At 44.9% G+C, this 12,767-nt stretch overlaps 1 protein-coding gene across 2 annotated transcripts in view; it reads left to right on the plus strand.

Moving 5' to 3' along the window:
* ARIH2 (ariadne RBR E3 ubiquitin protein ligase 2) overlaps nucleotides 1–11,587 on the plus strand; it is a 32,983-nt gene extending 21,396 nt beyond the window's left edge. For both annotated transcript variants that reach the window (XM_081902752.1, XM_081902753.1), the window contains exons 8-15: nucleotides 276–393; nucleotides 1,504–1,554; nucleotides 1,670–1,691; nucleotides 1,897–2,048; nucleotides 2,849–2,992; nucleotides 4,073–4,141; nucleotides 6,252–6,335; nucleotides 7,401–11,587. In XM_081902752.1, coding sequence (XP_081758878.1) covers nucleotides 276–393; nucleotides 1,504–1,554; nucleotides 1,670–1,691; nucleotides 1,897–2,048; nucleotides 2,849–2,992; nucleotides 4,073–4,141; nucleotides 6,252–6,335; nucleotides 7,401–7,472 — 712 coding nt within the window. In that variant the 3' untranslated portion in view covers nucleotides 7,473–11,587. The remainder of the gene's footprint in view (nucleotides 1–275; nucleotides 394–1,503; nucleotides 1,555–1,669; nucleotides 1,692–1,896; nucleotides 2,049–2,848; nucleotides 2,993–4,072; nucleotides 4,142–6,251; nucleotides 6,336–7,400) is intronic.
* The last annotated feature ends 1,180 nt before the right edge of the window (nucleotides 11,588–12,767 follow it).

Genomic DNA, 12,767 nt, shown 5'->3' on the forward strand with positions numbered 1-12,767 from the left:
TAAACAAGAGCTAAAGATGTATTTTGAGTTTGGATTCTTTCATTTTTTTAAATTGAGACTTGCAAGATACTAACTTTTGTTGCAGTACCAAATACAGGTCTTTCATGGGATGTGTGTGTGTGCGTGCACTCTACCAAGAGTCTGAACAGTGCTTGTGCAGCATTGCAGAGAAAACATAACACTGTATGAGTCCCTTCTTTGCTCCTTTTTTTTTTTTTTTGGTTGCATGCAATATGATTTCTGGAAAGTGGACATGCCTTTCTCTTTGTTTTAAGTTTCAAGTGTCGGCAGATGTACCATGCTCCCACAGATTGTGCCACCATTCGAAAATGGCTCACCAAGTGTGCAGATGACTCTGAAACAGCCAACTATATCAGTGCTCACACTAAAGATGTAAGTGTGTGTGGGAGTGACCTTTCCATTTATAACTTTGCTCCTTTTGAGGTTTTTTTCGGTGGGGGGTTGCAACAAGCTGCTCTTGTTTATAGTTTTCTCTCCAACTGTTTTCAAACCAGTTTCTATAGCTAGTGTGTGCTGTGTTCTAAATAGAGAATGTTGAGTATAGAACATTTCGCCCCCTATCTAGTGCTGTCCCTTCTTTCATTCACATCTCCATCTCCTCCTAATACATGACTCACCAGTGCCCACCAAGCAGACTGAAGGTACAGTTACACAAAATGGAAAGAAGGTGAAAGTGGTGGGTGGAAAGTATTGGTCTAAACTTCCTGTTGGCATACCTGATGCCTATCACTTCGATCTCCCAGAAAGGAGAACCAGATCTTATTTACGTTTTTCAGATCACACCAGAGAGGAGTTAGACAAGTTAGAACAGGGTTTTTTTCCAAACTTGGGTCGCCACCTATTTTTGGACTACAATTCCCATCATCCCAGATCACTGGTCCTGCTAGCTAGGGATGATGGGAGTTGTAGTCCAACAACAGCTGGAGACCCAGGTTTGAGAAACCCTGAACTCTAGAAGAAAGGAAGTGTGAGCAGAAGGTAAAAGGAATCTGAAGCCATTTTAATTGTAGTACTGGTGAAGAATGTGCGAAGTGAATCGAATGTAAGGAGAAACTAAAGAAATATTGGGCAGCATGGGATAGCAGTGAAGAGCTGCAAAGTAAAGAGATGTTTTATAGTCTATCCATTGGTCCATCTAGCCATGTAGCATATAACATAACTGTCAGTAGGTCTCCAAAGTCTCAGGCGGAAGTTTTCCCTAGCATGGATCTGTGGCTTCTTTAACTGGAGATTCCAAGGCTCAAAACCTAATACCTACATGCAAAGCTTGGTGTAAGGCAGCGTCCTATGTTCCCAAGAAGAACAAGACTGAAATATAATTGCGTCCAAGCAAAGAGAGGGGAAAGAGATTGACGACATAGGCAGGCCTGAGAATTCTTGCACAAGAGAGGAGTATGAAGAGTTGTCAAAGACCAGACTCCTGCTTGTTGAAACACATGGGACAATCTAAGATGTGTTCTCTCTTTTCCTCTCTCCATCCAGTGTCCCAAGTGCAATATCTGTATTGAAAAGAATGGAGGCTGCAATCACATGGTGAGTAGATTGTGGACAAGATCAGAAACCCTATACTGCTTAATTTTAGGCGAAATCTTTGCCTGCTTCTTATTAATGCCTTCTCTCTCTCCCCCCACCTCTCTCTCTCCTCCAGCAATGCTCTAAATGCAAACATGGTAAGTAGACAGCACCAGGTTTTTTGTATTAAAAGTTGGGGGAAATGTTTATCCTTCTGATTTGGCTACTATCTTCTAGTTAATGTGCAAGCTCTTTGGTAGCATCTTTGCCCCTTAGAGGGAGAGGTGTCGATCTTGTTCCTCAAAGAAGCATTGCTTTATTCATTGCCTCGTGCAATAACGTTTCCTCTCCTGTCCTCTGCAGACTTCTGCTGGATGTGTCTAGGGGATTGGAAGACTCACGGCAGCGAGTACTATGAATGCAGTCGGTACAAAGAGAATCCTGATATTGTAAACCAGAGTCAGCAAGCACAGGCCAGAGAGGCCCTTAAGAAGTACTTGTTCTACTTTGAAAGGGTAGGAGACATCTCCTTGGCTGGAGCTAACTGTAGCCTTTTTCATGAGCCCCCACCTTACGCAAAGGGCAATGCTAATGATGTGAGAAAGCCCTCATTGAACAAAACATTCTGTAGCCACAGATCAAGATCATTCCTCAAGGTTATTCTTCCAGAAGCAAGCTCCTTTTCAGTGATAATCTCTGCCAGTCCTGTGATGAGAGTGCACTTTCCTTGAAGCCAACAGCAATAGGCTGCTTTAAATTTTCTGGTGCCGAACGGTGCTCTGCAGTGGAATCTTCCTACAAGTGTACAGTTTGCATAGCTCTGCACCAAAACTGCTTAAAGCTGCCTCTTGGCTTGTAATTCTTAATCTCTATATAATAAAGTATCTGCATTGTGTAAACACCTAGATTGTCCCCTCCAAAATACATTATGGAAATAAGATTTTTGCATATATGTGTGTGTTCCACATAACTTATTATTCAGACAATGCTTCAGGAAGCTTTCCTATTTAAAACATGGCAAAACCTTGCTCCAGTTTGATATCGCTGCAGATTTGAGGTGGGAATGCTAACGTGAATGGAATTCTCTTAGCTTTTCTGGAGTCACTTACCGAAAGATAATGTGGTAATTTTTTTTTAGAAAGCAGCAAGGATATGTTTGCTTTCTGGTACATCTTGCCTTTTCTGAAGGAGGGACATTGCATTCTAAGGTGCTTCTGTGCAGTCTTTCCAATGCGTTGCTGTGGCCTGCTGTTTCCCAGCCTGTCTTTTCCTTCCCTTCTCCATTGTCGTCTTACACCTTACACCATTTTCACAGTGGGAAAACCACAACAAGAGCTTACAGCTGGAGGCACAGACATACCAGCGAATTCAAGAGAAGATACAAGAAAGGGTGATGAACAACTTGGGAACGTGGATAGACTGGCAGTATCTACAGAATGCAGCAAAGCTGCTAGCTAAGGTGGGTGTGCCTAGCTGTTAATTGTAAGATGCTTTCTACTGGGTGCAGAAAGAGGATGGGATGAGATTTGGGGTGGAGGGGTGGGCAATGGGACCTGCCGGACTTAAACTGTGTTGATTGAGAGGGCTTAAATAGTAATCAGGTGCCTGGCATCAACTGCAAGCTATTGCCAAAGAAGGTGCCATATTGTCTTAACACTCTGGGTTGATCTTTGCTGGATTATAGATCAGGGGGTGGGTTGTTTTTACCCTGCTTAACACCACTTGGAGCTGCTTGGTGGGGAGGTTAGGGTGGGGGAGCATATTGTGGACCTTTCCCTTTTTTCACACAGCCTGCTGAAGCTCTGTGACTACTGCATCCCTTGGGAAGCTCCACTCTGGCATGCCGTTCAGTGTGTCGTAGAGTGTGTCAGGGGACTGCCATCAGAAAGGGGGAGGGAGGCAGGGAGGGAGATACAGGGAGCCTCCGGTGATTGTGAGAAGCAGCTCCTTGTCTGGCAGTGGTGAAAGCCACAACTCCAGCAGAGCCGAGGAGGAGGGGAATAGCCGGGTGAAGGGAGGGCTTAAAGATGCTACGTAGAGGCCAAGCGCCTCACCTAGCCCGGCCGGCCAGGAGGCAGGCGCATCGCTTCTGTCGCTCTGCTTGCACAGAGGGGTGAAACGTAAGGAGGGGAGGCGGAGATTTGGGGTGTCTTAAGTTCTTATGCTGGGGAAGAAACTGGAAAGGGGCACTCCCGGAATCTGCAAGTCACTAAGACGGACATGAACTTTGGAGTTGTGCACTGTAAATAGTTTGCACCAATAAAACCTGAAAAAGACAGGTCAGAGTCTTGCCTGGTTACTCACGAGCAACCACCCTGCACATCTGACAGCATGTATTTTATTTCTGCCTCTGCTCACCGTGTTGCATGATGGCATTGTATATCACATATTGAGCAGGTTTAGCTGCTGAAGGTGGGCACAGTCTCCACAGAACTGACAAACGGGCGTCCCCGACATTTGGAAGACACGCGGAGAACTTTTGTGCAGGCACACGACATTAAAAAACAGCTGTCTTCCTTTCATTCTCTTTTCATTGTAGTGTCGTTACACGCTGCAGTACACATATCCATATGCCTACTACATGGAGTCTGGCCCCAGAAAGAAACTGGTAAGACCTGTGGCTCTGTGTTGAATGGTCACCTAAATTTCTTGCAGGACCGAGCTGGGAAATGTCAGGCCTCCTGCCGATAGCTGGAAACACTCCAGAGTCACGTTACGGGAACTGCAACTGCAGTAGCTCAGCGGGTTCTGACTGCAGGGTTGGCATGGAAGACCACCTGGGTACCACATGTAAACCACTGTTGAGTTCTGCAGAGGAAGAACAGTACAGAATGTAATAGATTAAGTAAGGTAAAGGTAAAGGGACCCCTGACCATTAGGTCCAGTCGTGACCGACTCTGGAGTTGCGGCGCTCATCTCGCTTTATTGGCTGAGGGAGCCAGCGTACAGCTTCCGGGTCATGTGGCCAGCATGACTAAGCTGCTTCTGGCGAACCAGAGCAGCGCATGGAAACACCGTTTACCTTCCTGCCGGAGTGGTACCTATTTATCTACTTGCACTTTGAGGTGCTTTCGAACTGCTAGGTTGGCAGGAGCAGGTACCAAGCAACAGGAGCTCACCCCGTCGCGGGGATTAGAACTGCTGACCTTCTGATCGGCAAGTCCTAGGCTCTCTGGTTTAACCCACACCGCCACCCGGGTCCCAATAGATTAAGTAGCGTATGCTTAATTACTTAGTGAGTTGTTAGCTACCATATGCTTTTGACAGCAGTGGTGGGATATACATTTTAAAAACTATATAGATCAAACCTGCTTTCCATGGTTATTTTTATTTACTCGCTAATTCAGACTCTTCCTAGTATCTGTTTAAGCTTCCTAGTTTTGTATTCTCCTCCTCTTCAGAGTTGCATAGCTGCTTCTTTCAGCTGCTTTGCTTTTGTTTTGTAAGGAGGGGATGCAAAAAACAAACTGCATTCGGCAAGTAAAAGATGAGTCAATGTGCTATTTAAGCTTTGTTTGTAAATCTCCCCAATTTTACCAATTTGGAAAAGCGACGGAGACTTCTAAAGGGGGCAGGGTGTTCTGTGCTGGAGGAGATGCTGTGCCACTTCAGAATGGGGATGGGGAAGGGCGGCAGCAAGGTCAGGGGAGCTCCAGGTTGGTGGCAGTGGTAGCCCCAGTAGCTGCCACTCCACAGCTCCATCAAGGCACCGCTGCCACAGCCCTATAGGAAACCTTAAATTACTAGCGCGTCTTATGTAGCTATCGAATAAGAGCCGTCTTCATTTTGAACAGCCTTCAGTGCTTGATTGGTTCTTACATCATTGCAGTCTTAACTTACGAAAGTCTTATGCCCTCTGTGTGGTGTAAGGTGACCCAGAAACTACAACTAATCCAGAATGCGGCAGCTAGACTGGTGACTGGGAGCGGCCGCCGAGACCATATAACACCGGTCTTGGAAGACCTACACTGGCTCCCAGTACGTTTCCAAGCACAGTTCAAAGTGTTGGTGCTGACCTTTAAAGCCCTAAACATCCTCGGCCCAGTATACCTGAAGGAGCGTCTCCACCTTCATCGTTCTGCCCAGACAATGAGGTCCAGCACCGAGGGCCTTCTGACAGTTCCCTCACTGCTAGATGTGAGGTTGCAGGGAACCAGGCAGAGGGCCTTTTTGGTAGAGGCGCCCGCCCTGTGGAATGCCCTCCCATCAGATGTCAATGAAATAAACAACTATCTGACGTTTAGAAGACATGTGAAGGCAGCCCTGTTTAGGGACGTTTTTAATAACTGATGTTTTAATGTATTTTTACTCTTTTGTTGGAAGCCACCCAGAGTGGCTGGGGAAACCCAGCCAAATAGGCGGGGTATAAATAATAATAAATATTATTATTATTATTATTATTATTATTATTATTCCTGAATTCTGTCATCCATGTAACCATTGATTAATATCGCTCAGGTTTTACATAGGGAACTAGGAACTTGCCCAGCTTTGAATCCATAAGCTTTCTGGTGCTCTTGTACTGTTGCACATCAGAATACTGTGTTGCTGTGACTTTGCATCTACTGAACGTGCTTCGGTTTTTGCTTTTGCATTTCATTCTTTTCAGAAGCGCCTTCTGGCGTGAATGGTAACAGCAGATGTAGGGTAGAATGAGGATGATGAGAAGCTGGTCTTCCTGTATCTCTTTCCCTCAACAATCTGTTTCATGTTTTCAGTTTGAATACCAACAGGCTCAGCTGGAAGCGGAAATAGAAAACCTCTCATGGAAGGTGGAGAGAGCAGATAGTTATGACAGAGGGGTGAGTAAACAAGCGTTGTTCAACCTTCTGCCACCTCATCTTCTCATCCCAGGAGCTCATTACCTGCACAGAAGGGCTTAAACAAATCCTATGAGGAAGCAGAGGAATTGGCATTGGACCAGAGGAGAGCGGGAAATGCCCACATACTTTTGGATTGATCTCGGCAACTGAGATAGGCACAACCTAGAACAGGGGTCAGCAAACTTTTTCAGCAGGGGGCCAGTCCACTGTCCCTCAGACCTTGTGGGGGGCCGGACTATATTTTTTTTGGGGGGGGGAATGAACAAATTCCTATGCCCCACAAATAACCCAGAGATGCATTTTAAATAAAAGTACACATTCTACTCATGTAAAAACACGCTGATTCCCGGACTGTCCGATCTGACCCCCGGGCCTTAGTTTGCCTACCCATGACCTAGAGTGCTCCTTCCATGAATGGGAGGCCACTTTCTGTTTAGAGACTGAGATCCAGTGCAACTTCCGTTCTGAGGAAAAAGAGGGGAGACAGTTTTCACCAGTTCCCCCCCTACACAACCTTCCCAAGTGCACTGGGGGGCTCCTCCAACTATCTAGACCAGCTTTTCAGTAGGCAGACTCCTTCTGTATCTTCTTGGCGGAGTTCCAGTTGTTGGAATTCTAGATCCAAGCTGGCGCATGTGAATTTTTTAATGGATATTAATTTTTGGCTTCTATAAGGACCACCAGTTAGGTGTTATTTTCTTAACTACGTGATGTAATTAATGGAGCGAGGCACTGGGACCAGGAAGTTTTGAGTTCCTATTCTAAACCACACACATTTTTCTCACAACCTTAGCCCTATTCAGGTGTTCATCCTGGATATGCCCTCCTGTCTCCTGACTTTTGCTTATCAAACTACCACACTATTCCTCATCTAGACTTGAATACCTGAAGAGGGCTTGTTTCTGTGAGGAGACTGGGACCAAAAGAGATGGCTGGTGTTCCTTCCCTCCTTTCTGCTGATCATTCAAGTCTGTGGGTCCGTTTCCCTGCCACCACAAACTAGAAACAAACCTGATTTTACGCCCTCTTTCTCTCCCCACCCAGGACTTGGAAAACCAGATGCACATAGCCGAGCAGAGGAGAAGGACCCTGCTAAAAGACTTCCATGACACATAAAGTAGCAGGAGATGTCAGGGCGCAGGGGTGAGCGCAAAGAGCGAGGTGGCGGTGAGAGCAGCAGCAGAAGCAACACGAGAAGCTGGCGCCCGCCCCCACCGCTGAGAAGGGCTGAGGACAACACTGCTGCCTCCCCTTGCAAGCCAGACACGAGCTAGCACCACAGCTTAGTCTTCTGTTTTCTCTTCTCTTTCTGCTTTTCGTTTTTGCCAGGCTAGAGGCTGGAGTTCAGATTTGGCACCTTTTTTTTCTGGGACGTTTTCCTCCCCGTCTCTTGGATTATTCTGGGAAGGAGTTCTTTTATTTTATTTTTCTTCTTCTTCTTCTTCCTCCTCCCCGAATGGCTGTTAATAGTGTTAGATCATTACAAGCATATGTAATTTTCAAACGGTTGTACAATTATACAAAACAAACCCTAGAATAACACACAACCCTTTTTAAAAAAATAAATTGGAATTGGAGTGTTTCCTTTTTAATATGCTGCTTGTAAACGAAATGGCTGCTTTTCTTCTTTTCCCTCCAAATCCTCTCTTGCGCTGAAAGCTATGAAATAGTCCAGCTGTCTGTTTGGCACCTCTTAATGTGCGCTCTGCTGCTTGCCCTGTGACTACATGAGGTGAACCGTGCTAGTCTAGGAGACAACAGCAGCGGCCAGAGGTCAGCGTACGGTCGAGTAGCTCTCCTATTCTTCCCTGGCTATGCAGGGGCAGTCGGGCAAAGTTCAGGCCAGCATGGGAAACAGTTGTGGTCCTGCTGTCCCATCAGCTTTAGGTTGTCTCCTGCGTGGATTAGTCGCTTAGTTTCTCTGGACTGATCACATCTGCCAAAACTAAAATCATTTGAGGGGTTATGGGGACACACAACCTTGCCTCTCGATAGCATTGTAGCAGGCACTGGCTTTGCTTGGAGGCAAAAGGACACGCCACGTTCCATCCATGCCTTGCGTATCTGTGCAGTCCAGTCATACACAACCTGATCCTTGACATGGCTGTAAGGTGATACGTCAAGTCTGGCCCCGTCTGGCCCTGACAAGACCAGACTTCCTCACTGTGTAGCAAGGGAAAGCTGTTACACTTAACATGATGCTTGGTAAGGGGTGGTGTGGGGTGGAGGGGGTTAAAAAATATCTTGGCAGCCTAAGACAAGTCCTGAGAAACATGTGCCAATGGTAAACTTACACCACTGTCCTAGAAACTGCGGCTGGCTGAAAAACAGCCAGCAGAATTGGTGAGAATGAAGCTTAATGAATATTAAGGAGTTGTATCCACCACTAGTCCTGCTTGAAGTTGACCATTCAAATTGATGGGCCTGATTTAGTCCCATTAATTTCAGTAGGACTTGGTCAGGTACAAACCTATGTTCACGGGTGGCTTATTATTAGTATACTTGAATGTGTAAAAGGTCAATTTTTCCTCTATTCATGTGGGAGGTCAGCTTCGAAACAGTAAAAAAACTGCAGTGTAGGTTATGTACAGCGCATGGTCAATATGGTTCCTTAAGTTGATTATCCACCTAGAAAAGAAGACGGAACAGCTGGCTCTCTCCTGAAGTTACTCTGATTCGATTTGAAACAAGAACACCTTGCTACCTGTTTACAAAAAATAATAATGTTGCACTGAACTTTTGTTTGTACATTGATTGATGATCTTTTTGGTTTGGACAAGGGAGGACTGGCAAGCTAGGATCATTACTCTGTGCTTTATGCACTTACCTTTCTGGCCTTTCAGCGGGAGCTATTTAATTAGCATTTCTGGATGTTGACCTAGCTCTTGGGGGGGGGGCAATCTGCCATGCCACCCTTTCGCCCTTCACGTGCTGCTAATACTACCTCCAGCACTCCAAGGAAAATGATTATACCCACTACCTGCTTGCTTTCTTAGTAAATGACCCCAGGACCTTTTTAATATTACTCTCTTCCTACCCCATTGCCAGTTAACCACAGATTACGCAAGCAGAACCTTGAAGGGGGGGGTGTACTAGGCTAAGAAAAAGTACCGTGAAGAGAAACTCTTCTCTCCTCACGCCCCCCCCCCCCAATTTCCTGCTCTGTTCACCTTTTATAGGTCTCTTGTAGCTGATGCGGCACGATGACTTCATCAGGCTTGCTCTTTTTAACCCATGTCTTACCTGCTGTAAGCGGAGATCATGTGATTGTGTTCTCTTGGCTGTAGATGTTTTCCATTTCTCTGCATGAAGTCCAATCTGGGCCTTGATATATAGAAACAGACGAAAACCTTTTAGGAAAGTGCAAAAAGTTCGGCGTGTGTGTGATTTTAATTGCACAGTATGTTAGCATTCATTTTGTTATTGTTTTGATGAGATGTGGTGCGTAAAGTGCTAGCACAGGATTATTTCATTAACCCAGCTGCAGTTGGATAAAGATAAGCCTTATGGCCAGAAGAGCTGTGGGAAGGTATGGCTTACGACTTACTCCTGTGAAATGCTGACCTGATCTTCCTTGCTAGCTTAACACAGTGTTCAGCCTTTGAAGGACATGAGGATCTTTTTATCTTTAAACTTTGCATTCAGACTGAGCGGTCGGTCTCATTGAATCAGAGAAGTTAAGTCACACATGTTTTCTGTAGCTCAGAACTGTCCAGTGCGAAAGGGAGTGATGTGCGGCTTGCACTTACATCTGACATCCAGTTGTAGCTGGTCAACTTGATGGTAGCACATTGACAACTTTCAATGTTAAAAAGTCATGTTTTCTAAACTTGTAGCCTCCACATGGCTGACACCAACCCCGTACAGTGCTTTTAGATGTGCTATATTAAGCCAGTATTGCACCACGTATTAATAGCTGCCTCCCAGTTTAGAGCAGGTAGCATTCATATATGTATAAACTAACACTTTTAAGTCCCAGACAGTTGACAGATCAGCATTTTTATTCTTCCCCCGATACAGGCTTCCCTGTATTAGAATTCCATCATTTTGCCAGAGAGGTTTTGCCACTGATAAGAATAGGCTGTGCTATAGGAAAGTATCCTCTTCACTCTGGAAAAAGAAGCTAATGGTTCTAAAGCAGAACTCAACACAGTTTGTTGCCTCAGAAAATCCTTGCCATTCTGCAACAAGCTGGTAGCAATAGCAAGACAGCAATGAAGAATTAGCAGCATCTGAGCTCAGAGTATAGGTGCATTTCCCTCATACCAGGCGAACATCCTAAACTGGGAGCTCTTCGTCTCTTTCTGTAAGGCTTGACTCTCAGCCAGCCTGGCAGCTGTTGTCATCCTATCACTCTTACTTTTAAAAACTTGGCTTGATTCACCTTCAATGCTGGCTTTGTTTTGGTTTTCGCTTACATTTAGTATTACCTGCCACAGTTTTCTATATAAAAGAGATACAAAACTGTCTTTGCACAACTTCTGATACTGAACAAACCGAGCTCTCAAGTTACACCACGTCTCCTGGCAAACAGAAGTCTCTGTAACTCAAAAGCTTGCATACATACACCAAAAGAGGCTGTTCAATAGGAGAGAGATGCTCTAATCCAGAGATGGGAAAACTTTGGCCTTGCAGATGTTGCTGCTCACACCATCCCTGACCATTGGCTGTGCTGGCTGAGACTGATGGGAGTTGGGAGTCCAATAGCCTCTGGATGGCCAAAAGTTCCCTATCCCTGCTCTAATCAAGTTTTATACTTGCTCTCTCTATAGCACTCCTTCCTCTGCAGCAGCAACCAGTTTTCTGTTGACAGCCTAAATTTATGTCAGCTGTGTGCCATGTGACTTCTTCAGGAAGAACTGGAGAGTTCTCTTATTTTTGCACTGTCTCAATTCATTCAAAACTTGTTTTTGTTTCAAAAACCAGATTTCATTTCTCAATAGCTTTTTCTAGGAAAGTTCTTATGTGTGCTCACTCAAGTCTGGACTGTTCCAAGTTTTCAGGTAGTAGCTTCTGCTATGGGAGCTTTTTATTATTATGCAGAGTGCTACGTTATCATGGCTGCCTTTGCTCTGTCCCTCACTGAGGTATGGGTGGGGGGGGAAGCAACCTCAAGAAACTGCCAACACTTTTCCGGCATTAGGAGGGGAAGGGGCAAAGGAAAGAGCCCTTGCAGTTTCCCTCTCCTGAAATTGTTTATTTGAAATAAATTGTGAATTTCTAATTTTAAATGTGCGTAGTGTCTTTTTTTCCTCCCTCCCTTACTGATGCAGCATTTCCCATTATACAGTGAGAAAGGGGGTGAGGAAGAGAAATTTTTAGAGTTTTAGTATAAACTGGGAGCTGCTTGAACAGAACCACCGATTTCCAGCAACCTATTAAAATAGGTTTGGCCTTTCACATGCAAACAAGTCCGTCCCTCAGTCCAGTTTTTTGTTCTCTCCAAAACATGGTTTTGTGTTCAACTTCCTCGTTTATTTATTCAAAGCATTTATAGCCTGCTCACTAACTTAAAAAGGTTTGTAGAGTGGCTTACATGTCAAAATAGCAAGCCTGAAGGCAGGGAATGTGCTCTGTGAAAAAGACACTGGTACAAAAGGAAAAGGGGATGGAGAGGGAAGTTCTTTACCAGCTGCCATGTTCTCTCATTAAGAAAAAAAAAGTCTGTGAAGTTGGATCTCCTTCAAGATGTACAAGTTTTTGAGGAAATAATCTGGGCAAAGGTGTTGCCCTTCCTCTTTAAAACAAAACCTGAATTTGTACTGTTGGATCTACTTCATAATCCTGAAGTTAATAAATAAATTTCACAGGTAGAGAATTATGCAAAAGCTCCCAGTAGCTCCCAGGCACTGGTTGCATAAGGTGTGGGGATGATATCAAATGTTGGTTTTACATACTCTACACAGGCTTTACATGCTGTTCAACTGCCTTTCATTACTGAAATTGAGAGCAGCTATTCTATATTCTATTTTATACAGAAAATTGAAAGGCAGGAGCTTTTAAACCTTTAGAAGTGTCTCAAGAACCAGGTGGTGGCCTTAGCCTAACAGCTTCTTTAGCAAAACACCCTAGACCTACGATGATTCATTACGACTGAAAAAGGCACTCTGTACATGTCTAGGAGCACTTTACTCGAGTTCCAAAAAAAGGGGGGGTAAAGCTCAGGCTAAAATGTCGTGTGTGTTTTTTAATAAAAAAAAGTATTAGTAGAACTAGCTAATTCACTTCGCTTTAAATAAGCCTTCAAACCAGCCACTGCTCTGTCAACAAAACGACTACGTCAGGACAGCGATGGACGTTCTGCCCTTACCAAAAATGGCTGCAGTTTCATATTCATCCGCAAGGGGGAGGGAAGCGGGTGCCCTTCCTTAAAATGGTTTCCCATCACACTGCTAGGGGAGGAGAGGCAAA

This window comes from Podarcis melisellensis, assembly GCF_964234715.1.
Source record: "Podarcis melisellensis genome assembly, chromosome: 2".
NCBI lineage: Eukaryota > Metazoa > Chordata > Lepidosauria > Squamata > Lacertidae > Podarcis > Podarcis melisellensis.